Source organism: Apus apus, chromosome 7 (genome assembly GCF_020740795.1).
Source record: "Apus apus isolate bApuApu2 chromosome 7, bApuApu2.pri.cur, whole genome shotgun sequence".
NCBI lineage: Eukaryota > Metazoa > Chordata > Aves > Apodiformes > Apodidae > Apus > Apus apus.
This window is the reverse complement of record NC_067288.1, coordinates 22,085,469-22,098,355: the sequence shown is the minus strand read 5'-3', so window position 1 is coordinate 22,098,355 and position 12,887 is coordinate 22,085,469. Positions and strand designations below refer to the sequence as shown.

The following is a 12,887-nucleotide window of genomic DNA, read 5'->3' as shown; positions in this document are numbered from 1 at the left end:
CAAAATAATGTCCAACACTTAAGTGATTAACTAGTGGAAACTTGATAATAAAACTACACACAAGAAATTTTCTCACTTTTAAATCCTTGAGGAAAACCTCCCTAAATTCTTGGGTCTCTTGAGATTACAGTATATACAGAACACTAAAATCCCACTTATTAACTAAATCACTTCTTTTATACAAGCTATACTTTCAAATTATTTTTAAAGCCTAAAACACAAATAGCAACACTCCTACAGAGCCCTGCTGGAATTATTCAGCACGTTCCACCTCCAGAGCCAGCCCCACATACTAGTTTAACAGCACTGGGTTATTTTTGATCTACTGTTTGTGAGCTGCTTCTGTGCAGCTCAGAGAAGGATGGAGTGGCTAGAAAATACCACCTCTTTCTCTACCCATCTATAAGAAGTATCACATTCATAGACCATTGAATGGAGGTATTATTTCTTACTTTACTTGTAGATCCAAAACATAAGAGTGCAAAAGCAGCAAAAATCCCTACTCCTTTTCAGAATCACTCTTTTCCCCCCATTTCCAGCACTTCAGCTTCTCCTTCCTTGAGGCCCAGCAGTTGCTCCTGGCAGGGAAAAGGCATCAATCGATCTCCAGCAGAAATGCTTACCCGCCAAGATGAACAGAAATGGAATGATATATTCCATTTCTCTGCAGATACAGAGGAAATTCCCACTGCACCTGAGCATGGCAGGATAAAGACATAAACCAGCACTAAAGGCTAGCAAATCTTTTTTCTGCCATCAAATGCGTTGTTGTTTCCCAGGTTTAAGTATTAAATAGAAGTAGAAGCTGATAGAAACTGGCAGTCAGCATATCCTCCCAAAGAAATTCCTTTGTGTGTGTTTGTTATTTTACTGTCAGGAAGCTGGGGCAAGTTTAACAAATTATATGAAGACTTGTTTAATGAAACACCCTGTGAAATGTCCAGGGCTGTAGAAACTGAGAACCTTTAGAGGTTTAAAAGAAGAAGAAGAGGGCAGAGAAGCAGGGAAAGAGATAAAATGAGCCCTACAGTGGGTATAAATTGCCTTAAAAAGATATTAGAAGGGATAAAGACCACCATAAAAGCCTTGCACATGTATTATGTTGCTTATCACATTTCATAAAGGTAGACAGAAAAACTTAAGGTAAATACTATTTCTTATCAGCACCTACCACCATCAGAACAGCAGCTTGTAAAATTTGGTTAATTTAAATGTGTATTTTTACTGGATACATTCTGGATTATAATTATTTTCATGTTTCTTATGCCTTCATGTTCTTTTTCCCTTCATACACACACTTTAATACAGATGGTTGATAGCAGGAAAGTATTATTAAAAATAACTTGCATCTGAAATTAAGAACTGTTATAGCAAATTTAGTTTGCTAAGGAAATTACTCTTGAAATTTAGATATAACGTGGGAAAGCAATATTTTCTTTTCAGAAAATTTTACATTTAGATACTACAAAAATTACAGCAACCCAAGCTAGTAACTCTAAGAAACCGTGAGGATTTCAAATATAAACCCACATTTTTCATTAAAAATCTAAACGAGCCAATAAATTTAATGTTACGAACAACTAAATTTACAAAAAATGTGATACTGAACAAGAAATCAAATGGCTCAAATGCAACCCCAACTAGATGTATAGCTGAGAAGGTAATGAGAAGAAACAGTGAGCTCCAGGATGATGTTGCACATCATGCAGCCACAATGCTGCAGTTCACAGCCTGGGTGCCCAGTTGCTGTTACACACATGAACACACATGAGCAATTCCTCACAAGCCCCATCTTGCTGCACAGTCTCCACCTCTGTTCTTTCAAGTCTGGAATGTCTCTAGTGAGCTTCAGGTGCAGGGGCACATCAAAACCATTTGAAAGATGAAGCCAACAACACACACACAAAAAAAATCTGGATGTGCTGTAGCACCAAAAGAACAGAACAGGGTAATGGCTGAAAATAATTAAGCTGCTTCCACTAATAGGATGGAGATCAAAGTTTGGGCCTATCACTTCATATTTGCTATTTGAAATTACAGAAAATATTCATGAATGCTAATTATTTTTTGTGAACAAAGCATGATAAAAACATAACCAATGCATTAATATGCATCATTTATTAAAGGAAAACTTTGAACTCTGATTATTGAGCCACACCAGCAACAGAATAAAAATACTTGTTCCTTTTCTCATCTTTGTATCATTCAACCTCTTTGCAGCCTGCAACTCAGTTCAGTATAATTTCCTTTAGTGTATTAAACATAACCTCCCCAACAGAAAAACACACACTGTAAGCACATCAACAGCAAAATGGTATCTAAATTCCTCTTAATGGGCATTCCTCTTAATGTCAGCCTGCATACAATTCTCCCACCAGTTTTACATGGCTGCTCACCCTGTGCTGTTTATCTCAAGATTAGACTGCAAGATCTCCAAGGGCAAAGCCATCATTTACAGTGAGCTTGTGCACCCTTCTGCTAATAAGGAAGCAGTGTCACTAATCAGCAGACTTCACAGGCTACATTCCACCATTCATCCCGTTCAGCTTCTATCCAAGACCTTCTTTAGGTGACAAAGCTCCTTATGCTCTCCTGCCAAAAATATTAAGCCATCTAACTCCACTCCTCTTCCCTAGTACAAACCACTGTAGCAACTTTTGCTGTCCATGCCTACACTCAGTTCACACACAATGAACTAATATTGACACAGGCAAATATGAAGCCATTTGAATCAGATAAAGTTAAAAGTGTTGTCAGGAAGAGCTCACCCTTCTCTATTCACCAATGACAAAACCTCTAGCTAAACCACAGTCCAAAACCTTTCTAACAATTAACCAAAGCAATCACCTGGCAAGCAGCAATAAAGTCATCTTCTACTTCTGGCTGGCTGGCAAAGAATTACTCTCTCCCCAAATATCATCTTTTTACAGTAGTAAATGTACCTCAGCCTCCAGACTAGAGCACAGAAAAATGCTGAGTGGTTGTATATTTCTATACAATACAATTGCTACTGAACTGCTACAAAGGCTGGAGTTTGTGCAGAAAATGGATGCACCTCTTGAGGGTTTCTGGCTCCAAGCCAGACACTTCATCCTTCTGTCAATTCCTGCTTCCACTCCTGTCGGTGAACAGCAGTCAGTGAATGACAGCCAATGAATCAGGAGGATCTAGCTACATCCATAACTATCCCCACTCATTAGCTGCAGCACTATCATCTTTTCAGAATACATTTTATTTTCAGAATGTATTTTTGCGTATGAGGTTCACTCTTCAGTTGATGCAAGCAGAGAAAAAGGCTCCAGAAGAGCTGAGAACTGCCTCCTGTCTGCATTAGGGTGCACACTGTTAGGCCACCCTTTCTGACAGAATGGTTGAACAAATTTACAAATAGTATATGCATATTTTAACACATATATACACATACACTGTAATTATTCCCTTTCTTGATACAAATATCTCTTAATTCCTGATTCAAAGACTGAGAGTGCATTTTTTAAAAATCAAGTACTCTGATACTGGGATATGCAAATCACACACATCAGCTCCACAAGCCCCTTCTCAGTGAGCCTTATACACATCACAGTACAGAATCAACACAAACATACAGAAGCCACAATGCATTACTAACCTCTTAAATATTTGAACTTTCCAAACACTAAGAAATTATTTGGTAGCATTTATTACAGAATCTGTAATTCCAGAAACTGCAATCAAATAATCAACTAGATAACACAGGAAACTAACCAAAGACATTTTAATTCATCATAGATTTTCAGTCTCACTAGTAGCTGCAACCTTGTGCTTAAAATTTATGGCCTGGATCTTCTTGATACAAGTAATTTCTTCACATAATGACAGCTTAAGAGGCACTCACTTGTGGAATAAAACTAAAGCAAAGTATTGAAAACTAAAGGTGTTACATCAATATAGAAATAAAACATTCAGTCATTCAGTTTAGTTACTACTAAACACAACACTATGCATTTGAAGCACTTCATTTGTATCACGGATGTTTCAAATGCAAAGACATGAGTAGTTTTGTGTCATACCCACCTCCATGCTTGACCAAGGGAAGGAAGTATCTCTGGCATCCTCAATTTCAAATCCACAAGTTTTGTACAAAAATATCTCAGTTATATTAAAAAAAAAAACCCTTCTGGTAACTCACCACTCCACCATTTGCTCAAAGAACCTTCACAGTCTTCAAATCATGAACACCACCTTTCTTAAAAAGCTATCAAATACAGCTAAGCCAGCCCTTAGGGCATACTGGTTTTAAAAAAAGAAAATCAGTCAGTGTTTCATGTTCTTTAAATAACTCTCTGACTGGTTCATCATTGTCATATGAACTAAACAAAAAAAGCTCTGGTCATGCCCCATTTTTTAAAAAAAAGGCCTTTTGAACTGTTGTATTGTTCAGCCCTGAAGCACTGGCACTTTCCAAACACTGCATCATCCAAACACTGTTTCTTATACAAAGGGGAGAGCTTACATTAAAAGACTGAAAATCATTTCTCATTAGAACCAGAAACCAGAGGAAGAAAGGTTATATGCTTTTGTGAGCTTTATGTCTGTAGTCTATAGGCTTTAGGAAACAATTTTAAATCATAATGCAATAGCAGGCAGTACAAAAGCTTTCTCTTTTATATAATGCAATCAATACTGCAATTTCTACCACTACAAATCTGTGAAGCTAAACTCTCATAATATCATAGAAACATGTTAGTTCACTAAAATTCTTTAAACATCATAATGCATTAAAAAAATGCTATTTGTTTAAATCACATTTTTCAAAGCCTACTTTTCCTGACATTTGGTACTTTGTTGAAGTATCTGTATTAAGCTGACTGCTCCACAAACACCTGACCTGCATGGCCCAGGAGCTGTGTACTTAGACTTCTGTCAACAGACCATTTGAAGAGCAGTGATCAAAGTTGTCCATATCACATAAATAATCAGTGACTCCTGTGGAGTCACTTCAGCCATGTCAGTGCAAGCAACACTCAACACCACAGCTAGTTCCATATCAGGATCAGCTCAAGCTGGTAATTAGACGTAAGCTTACACTACTACTACTCAAGGAAATGAATAGAGCCTTCAGTCTCAGAGAAATGGAAGCCAGCTGTTTCCAAGTGCATGACAGATTCTTGAAAATGTTAACAGAAAAAACACAGTATCTGCCCATTTAAATGACTTCCACAACTGAACAGCTATACATGCTCAAAACAAACCCAGTGATGAAAAAAGAGTAATTATACTTACAAGCTTCCTCTTCTGGGGAGACTGAGCTCCTTCTGGAATAATAATAAAAAAAAAAAAAAAAAAGAGAATGAAAAACTGGAGTTAATACTACTTGTTATCAGGTATTACTCATGTATTTATTAATAAATGAGGCAAATTAATAAAAAGCTGGCCATTTCTGAATGCATGCTGAGTGTATAACTGTGCACAGGAATGCTGTGTATAAAAGGTGAATCTGCACCTGTTCAAGGCACAGTAGTACGAGGTACAAAAGTTACTCATTTTGTCTGAGTAATTATTGCCTTTGCAGGCACATAATCATAAGCACACAACAGAGCAAATATAACTTTGAAATGCAGGCCTAAATATAGATGAGGCAGTAATTAATTCTGTCTACACACCTCATCAGCATCACATCCAAACCCCTTCCAGAAGTGTGGTACACAATATGCCAAGCATCTGCTGCGTGCATGTTCTCACATTCTCACCAAGAGGAAATTTTAATGCAATAAGAGTGACTTTTCATTTGTTGTTTTTTTCTCCAATGTACAGATTACTTGTGTTATACGTTGCCACAAAAAAAAAAACCCCAAGGCCAATGAAACACAACTCCCACCTAAAATCTTAGTATCGTAGGAAGAAAAAGCAGCATTTTGCACCTTAGCAGCAAAAGCAAAGGAAGATGGGGAATATGTAAGTAAATGGACTGTGAGCATCCACAGGGCACAGACAGGGATGACAGCACCATGAGGCAACCACCAGCCGTGTTTGGTTTGGGTTTTAATGTCCCGCCCAGCACATCGGTGCTTCCCTTCACTGGGCCCTGCCCTTTGGACCCGGCAGAGTCAGGTTAATGGTTGGTTGAGTTAGGTTATGGTTAAAGACCTCTTCCAACCAGGTCCTCCGCTCCCGTGATCCCGCAGAGCGCCGCTAGGTGGGAGCCGCCGCCCGCAGCCCCGCTACAGGCTGCGGATAAAGAGATGGAAAAACACTGCCGGAGGTGAAAGGCAAGAAGCCTCCACGCCTTTCCCTCTCTCACCAAACCTAACACAAAGGAAATAATCATTCCCCTTTCAGCGCCGGCCCTGCCCGACCGGCCGGTGCGGGGCAGGCGGACAAGCCCCTGGGAAGGTGCTGGTGCTGACCCTGGGCTGACGAGTACTGATCTACGGGCTGCATTTTTCAACCCCACTAAGAAAAAAAAATAAAAAATAAAAAAATCAGCGTGTTCACTGAACATTGGTCAACAGAAAAAAACAAATCAAAAAGATTCGGTAACCTCGTTTCCATACTCAGTCACAGTGTGCATGCTGACCGAAATGATTAACAATGTCATTGACGAACTGTCAGTGACTGGTCTGGCAAGTAAGACATTGGACATTACTTGGCAAAGTTTTTCAACTATACCACAAAGTTACAGATACTAGAACTTTAAAAAAAATAAATCATTAAATCTTAAATATGCTGTTATTATATTCAAGTACGAGTTCTCCACAGTCTGAAATTTCGATACAGTTTAACAGTACTGAGCAAATTTTATGTGTGAATTATCACAAGGCTGACAGCTTACAGCATCAAGAAATAAATTCCTGTCATCAGACAAACTTGTCAAGACCTAATCAAAACATTTCAAGTATGGAAGATAATAAATCATTAGCATCTATAACAGGTTGCATGTTTTATATTCTAAAAAGGTACTTCTTCCAACCATTTGTTAGAAAGAATTAAAGTTTCTAACCATGAAGTCTATGTAGCAATGACAGCTTTTTGCTACTGCAACTAGATAAATAGGCAAAATACAGTAATTATATATATTATTCTATTTGTGCACGTAGTGTATTACCTATACATACATAAATATCTCTTGCATCACATGAACAGATGTATTTAATTTATCCTCTTTAAATAAGATCTGCTATAACAAAGGTGCTTGGCAGAGGGTACTTTTCCTAATCAAATGGTACATTTCCACTTGCTCCAACACAGATATTTTCAGAATGAATGAATAAAGCTCTGGAATGTCATGGTACTGGCTGGAAAAGGGAAACAATGACCTTTAAATCTCTTTATCTGCCTTCTAATTTTTGAGCTTTTAGGGGTCATGTTTACAAGCTCTGCTCTAGTCATTAGGGCTGAACAGTCACTTAAAGAGTGAACACCCCCCAAAACAGCACAGCTCCAGTAACTGTGACTTACAGACACACACCACCAGAATGGTGGCCCAGTAACAGGAACAGACAAACCTTCTACTTTCCACTACTGTACACTTGTTTTACACACACAATACTACCTTTAATACTCCCTATAATATAGGTAATTCCAGATTAAATGCATGTAAGGTTAAACGAAGGACTGACTTGGGCTTTATTCCTGAAATAACCCTTTGAAATCTGTGATCAACTTGGTTTACAAATACGGAAGGAAAAAAGTATCAGCAGATGACACCTCAATGCCATTGAAATATGATCCCGTCCATGTAGCAATTGTTTTCATTCTGCACCTCCACCTTGACAAACACAGTGCAGCTGTGGAATCAATAGGCAGTAGTTCACATTTAATGCCTCTGTGGTCCTGACAACAAAGAGCACAATCAGAGCAATCAATTTTTATACCTGTTGTTCCACTATGCCTCATTTCATGTTAGTCTTAAAATCAGCTTAAATAACCCCATCAGCCATAAATCAAGCCATGCCTCACTCCTGCAGCACTTGTCCTGTCCTCTGGAGAAACACCAAGATTGCACCCTCCCAACTATTCACCTTTTTTTCCTTCTCCTTTCTGCAGGAAACAGCACTTCTTGAAATCCTCCAAACCAGACGGTGAATGGCAGGACCAACCCAAAAGCCTCAGAGCTGTAAATTACACGAATGCGAGTGGCATATTTATGAGCTTTGCTTCTCCTGAATGACCCGTGAATTAGTGTCTAAAAAAGTTGCTTCCCAGGGAAGAAGAAGAAAGAAAATGCCTGGAGACAGAAGCAAGAAGGGAGCAAACTACAGACAAAGCTGATCACCTATTTCAGGGCATTTATTTAAGGATGTCCATTATCAGGAGAACATTTCAGATCTCTGGAGGATAGAGGGGACAATGAAAATTCCTACCAGAGATGGGAATACACTCACAGGGTGGAGACTCAGCTGGGTCTTAAAATGGCTTAAGACATTCATGTGTGCAGCAGGACCAACTGAGCATTTACATCTAAAAACGACAGGGTTGTTTCCAAAGTATGAAATAACAGTACAAAAACACTGATTAAATAATTATGCAAAACATGAGAGAAGTCCAACAGTATTTCACAAGTACCCTATAAAGGTGAAACTCTACTCAGAATCAGCCTTCTAGTACAGATCAAATGTTTTAGATAGTATATGAGGCAGCAGGTGGTGCGACTTCACTGGTTTCACCCACTTCACAGAGGAGTTTGGCTTTACATGCCCATGTATCCTGAAAAAATAAATCACTTCTTAAGAGGTAAGAAAACTAGTAAGAGTGCTGAGCTGTGACTACTTGGTCTGAAATGCTGTTTACAGGGTGCAGCTGCAATCTTTAAGTCAATATTTTAGTTTATCCTAAAGGATACTTTTCATTTAAGACCAGCTTTCTGATGACAACGACACATGAACATTCCAAGATTCCAAACTGCCTCTTCTGACAGCACATCTGCCTCCCTGAGCACTTGTGTTGCCAGTGTGTGTATATATATATATACACACACACACACATAAATATATACATATATACATATATATATATATACACATACACACACATCTCTCTCTATATATAAAACCATTATTACTTCAGCCAGCTTCCATGCCACCTGCTCTCTAGGTCAACAATATAACCCTCAAAGTAGAGGCTTACACTTATATTTGATTTATATGAAGTGACAAAGAGCATACGAATATTTTATAAGATTGTTGCACATAATTCACACTGAACTTTCAGGAAGTGGAAACAAACAGCTACTTTCACAGATCTTAACAAATACAAAGTGTATGAAATCTTGCAGTACCCAAAAGACAGAACAGACTGTTCGGAAAGTTATTTTTTTGTATCAGTTCCATATTTCAAGGCATGATTATTAAACATGCAACTTGATTTCTGCATGACAAAAGAAGCAGCAGATTTTCAGTCAACTAGTTAAAAATGAACCTTGGGAAAGAAATACAGCACCATGGAATTTATAAAAAGCTGCTTTGAATACCCTCCTTCAAAAGAGTTCCTTACATTTGCTTCCTTTTATCTTATGTTCATCGTATCAGATCATGCAGATATAAAATTAGTTGGACACCGCAGCACACACTACAGTTCAGTTTCACAACAGGACCAGATACTTTCAGGCCCTATCATTTGTGAGGCAGCAAGGAACCTAAAACAGAAGATATACTGGCCATTTTAAGCATCACTTTTCTATTTACATAATAAATTGTTTAGTGCACCCATACTGAAAATGCATCCATTGTGATCCCTTGTATACAAACACTGTGTCTGAATACAGAAATGCTTCAGGGAGCAGAAAGCATGCTGATTTTTTGCATGCATGCATGCACACAATATGGAATAGAAATAAAGTCTGGAAATCTGTACGCCCATTGACCATATCTTTTTAACAGATACGTTACATTATACAAGTGTAAAGAAATAGGAGCCCATCGCTCAAAATTATCACTTCCTCTCAGTCTTGTAATGTGTCCTTGAATATGAAGCTGCGCATATGGCACAGACCCACAGGCAAAGTTGGATGCTAGAGTCAGTGCTGATGGCAGCTTAAATGTAGTCCTTTCAAATTCAAGTGAGAACCATCACTACACTCAGGATGTTCCATATTTTTGCCAGAGCAGACAGCATGATTCCTGAGATTGCCTTTGACCTTGGCTTTCTTGCAAGGTAGCTCACTATCATAGCAGTTGGGATAACAGACAAATATTTTTACAGATATACCAGTAAATACGTTTCAGTTAATAAGTTACTATTTCACAGATGATGAAATTCCACTGACACTCATTGACCTGGTACTGTGCACTCATGTTTTAATTTTTTTCCTTTGCTGACTATGTTTGCTTTAGGGTATACTACCAACCAGCAGGGGATTAATTAAATCTCTCTATATATATAACCATTTGCATTACAGAAATGATATAATGAGGGTTGGAATCTCCAGTTCTGATGGAAAATACAGCCTGGCCACGCAAGGACAAACTGTAATCCATCCATCAGATTAACAGGAAGGAATTTTTCATGGTTATTAAAAAAAAACACCCCACATTAACTTCTCTTTCTCCTATCAGAATCTGTCAAGAAAAATAATTTCCTTCTCTTCACCATATCATTGTAAATGGTTATTAAAATCAGCATTTCTCAATTTCTCTCTCTAGAAATGATTATATCTGAACTTGTTTCCAAAACTCATCAGCAAGGAATTTTAAACAGCAACACTAAAACCATATCTGTATTAAATGTCAGATTAACCCATGGAATACGCTGCAGATATTTTCTATAATTTACTGACTTTTCAGAAGCTAAATTCAGGATCATACAGCTAGATCATCTGCTTAGCTACAGAGATGCTTAAAATATTCAGAATGAATACCCAAGCTCTTGCCAATATAATTCAAAAATATTGAATGAGAACACAGAGTTTAATTCCCAGAGCTTTCTCCACACTGTACAGAACCTATGCCTGCAATCACACAAATCCTGAATTACCATGGATATCCCAGTCCCAGTGTTTCTCCCCATATTTCCAATACCAGTCAAACTGCCTGGAACTGCCCTTTCCTAAGAAATCTCACCTTCATGGTGACAGTGCCACAGGCCTCAGGACAATGTCTGTGGCACTAGAATAGTTAACAGGATACCTGCTTACCCAGTGTAATCCAAAACATCCTACAAGTCCAAAGGAAATTAAATGTGTTCTTTGAATTAGTTCTCTACCTCAAGAGAAGTTACCTGTCAGTAAAAATGTCATTTGCAAAGCATCTTAACACATAAAATCAAACGGGGAAAAGAACCTCAGCTGTTTAACAGGCAACCCTGATACGTTTCAGGTTTTTACCATCTTCCAGCTTTTATCTTCTCATCAGTTTAGAAATCCCTTACTACTCAAGGGAAAAAAAAGAAAAAAGCCTCTGGATTTATTTCAAATCATAGTTATTGCAGAAGAAAATAAAGTTAAAGCCCTTTAAACTTTAAGCAAAATTCTCAAACACAGCAAATTATTTTCCCCTCCCCCACCAGCTCTCCTGCCTGGGCAACACAAAGTTCTCCCTTTGCAGGCAAAGCTAAGGATCCAGGTCACATCTGTGCATTAACCTGTCAAGAATATATGGCTCCAAAGTTGCCCAATAACCTTTCATATCACTTAACCTCAGGGCTTTCCATAAGATTAAGGGTATTGGTTACCTGACCTAAAATAATTCCAGAAGACATCTCAAAACAGATAAGTATTCCCACTTTCTTTAGAATATTTTTAGTGCCCATTCCCATATATGTATTTAATTTTAATTTTTTTTTAAAATATATTTATTTGGTTAGTAAACTGAAGTGGCTAACTCCATGTTTTGGACATTACATCATGTTTTTCAGTCCCAAAATACAGCATGGGTCAGATAGAACCCACTCAGGGTAACAAGCAGGGCGGAAACCACACATTGTGGCTTGTATCAGCAAATGACAATAAAAACGATGCATGCAAACCACATTCCCAAGTGGGTGAATGGAGAGTTGCCTAACCCCAGGAATACACCAGCTGCCACAGCTGAGCTACAGATGATGGGAGGAGCAGGCATCTGCAGCCAAGGGCAGGGTGCTACACGCATCCCTTGCCAGCCAGAGCAATGAATGACTTGCAGTTCTCAAAGTCTAATTTCCTCCACAGGATTCGTTCCTATCTCTGTTATTTGGGACTAAGAGCACAGGGTCACTCTAATTTCATGCTATCAGTCAAACAGCAGGCTCCTTCTTTTCATAGTAAAGAAAATAGCTAGTTTCACATTTGATCCTAAGCTTTTCAGCTGAGGTTAAACAGCGAATGGTTTCTGAAAATTAAAGAGAACCTCTAAGAATCCTGGTCAAATCAAGAATAGCAGGTACAGTAACTCAGCTGTTCAATCCTTAGATCTCAGCAAACTAATTTACTATCAGCTTGATTTTTTTCCTCATGGCTAAAAAACAAAACAAAACCCTGTAGCAGCAGCCCACTTCAAATACACTTGCCAAACTTATTTTTAAGTTATACACAGCACATAAAAGATTATGTTTTGAAGATGTAATTTCATCTGCAGGAAAAAGTAAATTTAAAGATTACAGCCTGAATTTTGCAAGAAAGAGTCCTAGATGTGGTGCAGAAGTATAGAAAAAAACAGAGCAGGAAAAAAAAAAAAGTGAATTTGCACTTACAACAAACAATCCATAAACTGCAACAGCAGTAGCTTCAGAGGACCATTATGACAACTTATTCCCTGAAATAAACAATAACAGTCACCCAAAATGCATGTATAGATCAACTAAATAAAAAGCAAGGTGCATCACAGTCCTCTATAAATAAAACACAGGTTAAACTTGAAAACCTGAGAAATAACATTCTTAATTAATGGTCCGAATCTTCCTTGTATGTATTATGTTTTTGCACAAATCAGCCTAAG

At 38.1% G+C, this 12,887-nt stretch overlaps 1 protein-coding gene across 8 annotated transcripts in view; it reads right to left on the bottom strand.

The window, feature by feature from the left end:
• MAST2 (microtubule associated serine/threonine kinase 2) overlaps window positions 1-12,887 on the bottom strand; it is a 181,711-nt gene that overhangs the window by 100,061 nt on the left and 68,763 nt on the right. For 7 of the 8 annotated variants that reach the window (XM_051624429.1, XM_051624430.1, XM_051624431.1 and 4 more), the window contains one exon: window positions 5,263-5,294. The exons of the other annotated variant lie outside the window; for it this stretch is intronic. In XM_051624429.1, the coding sequence (XP_051480389.1) occupies window positions 5,263-5,294 (32 nt within the window). The remainder of the gene's footprint in view (window positions 1-5,262; window positions 5,295-12,887) is intronic. 8 annotated transcript variants of the gene reach the window in all.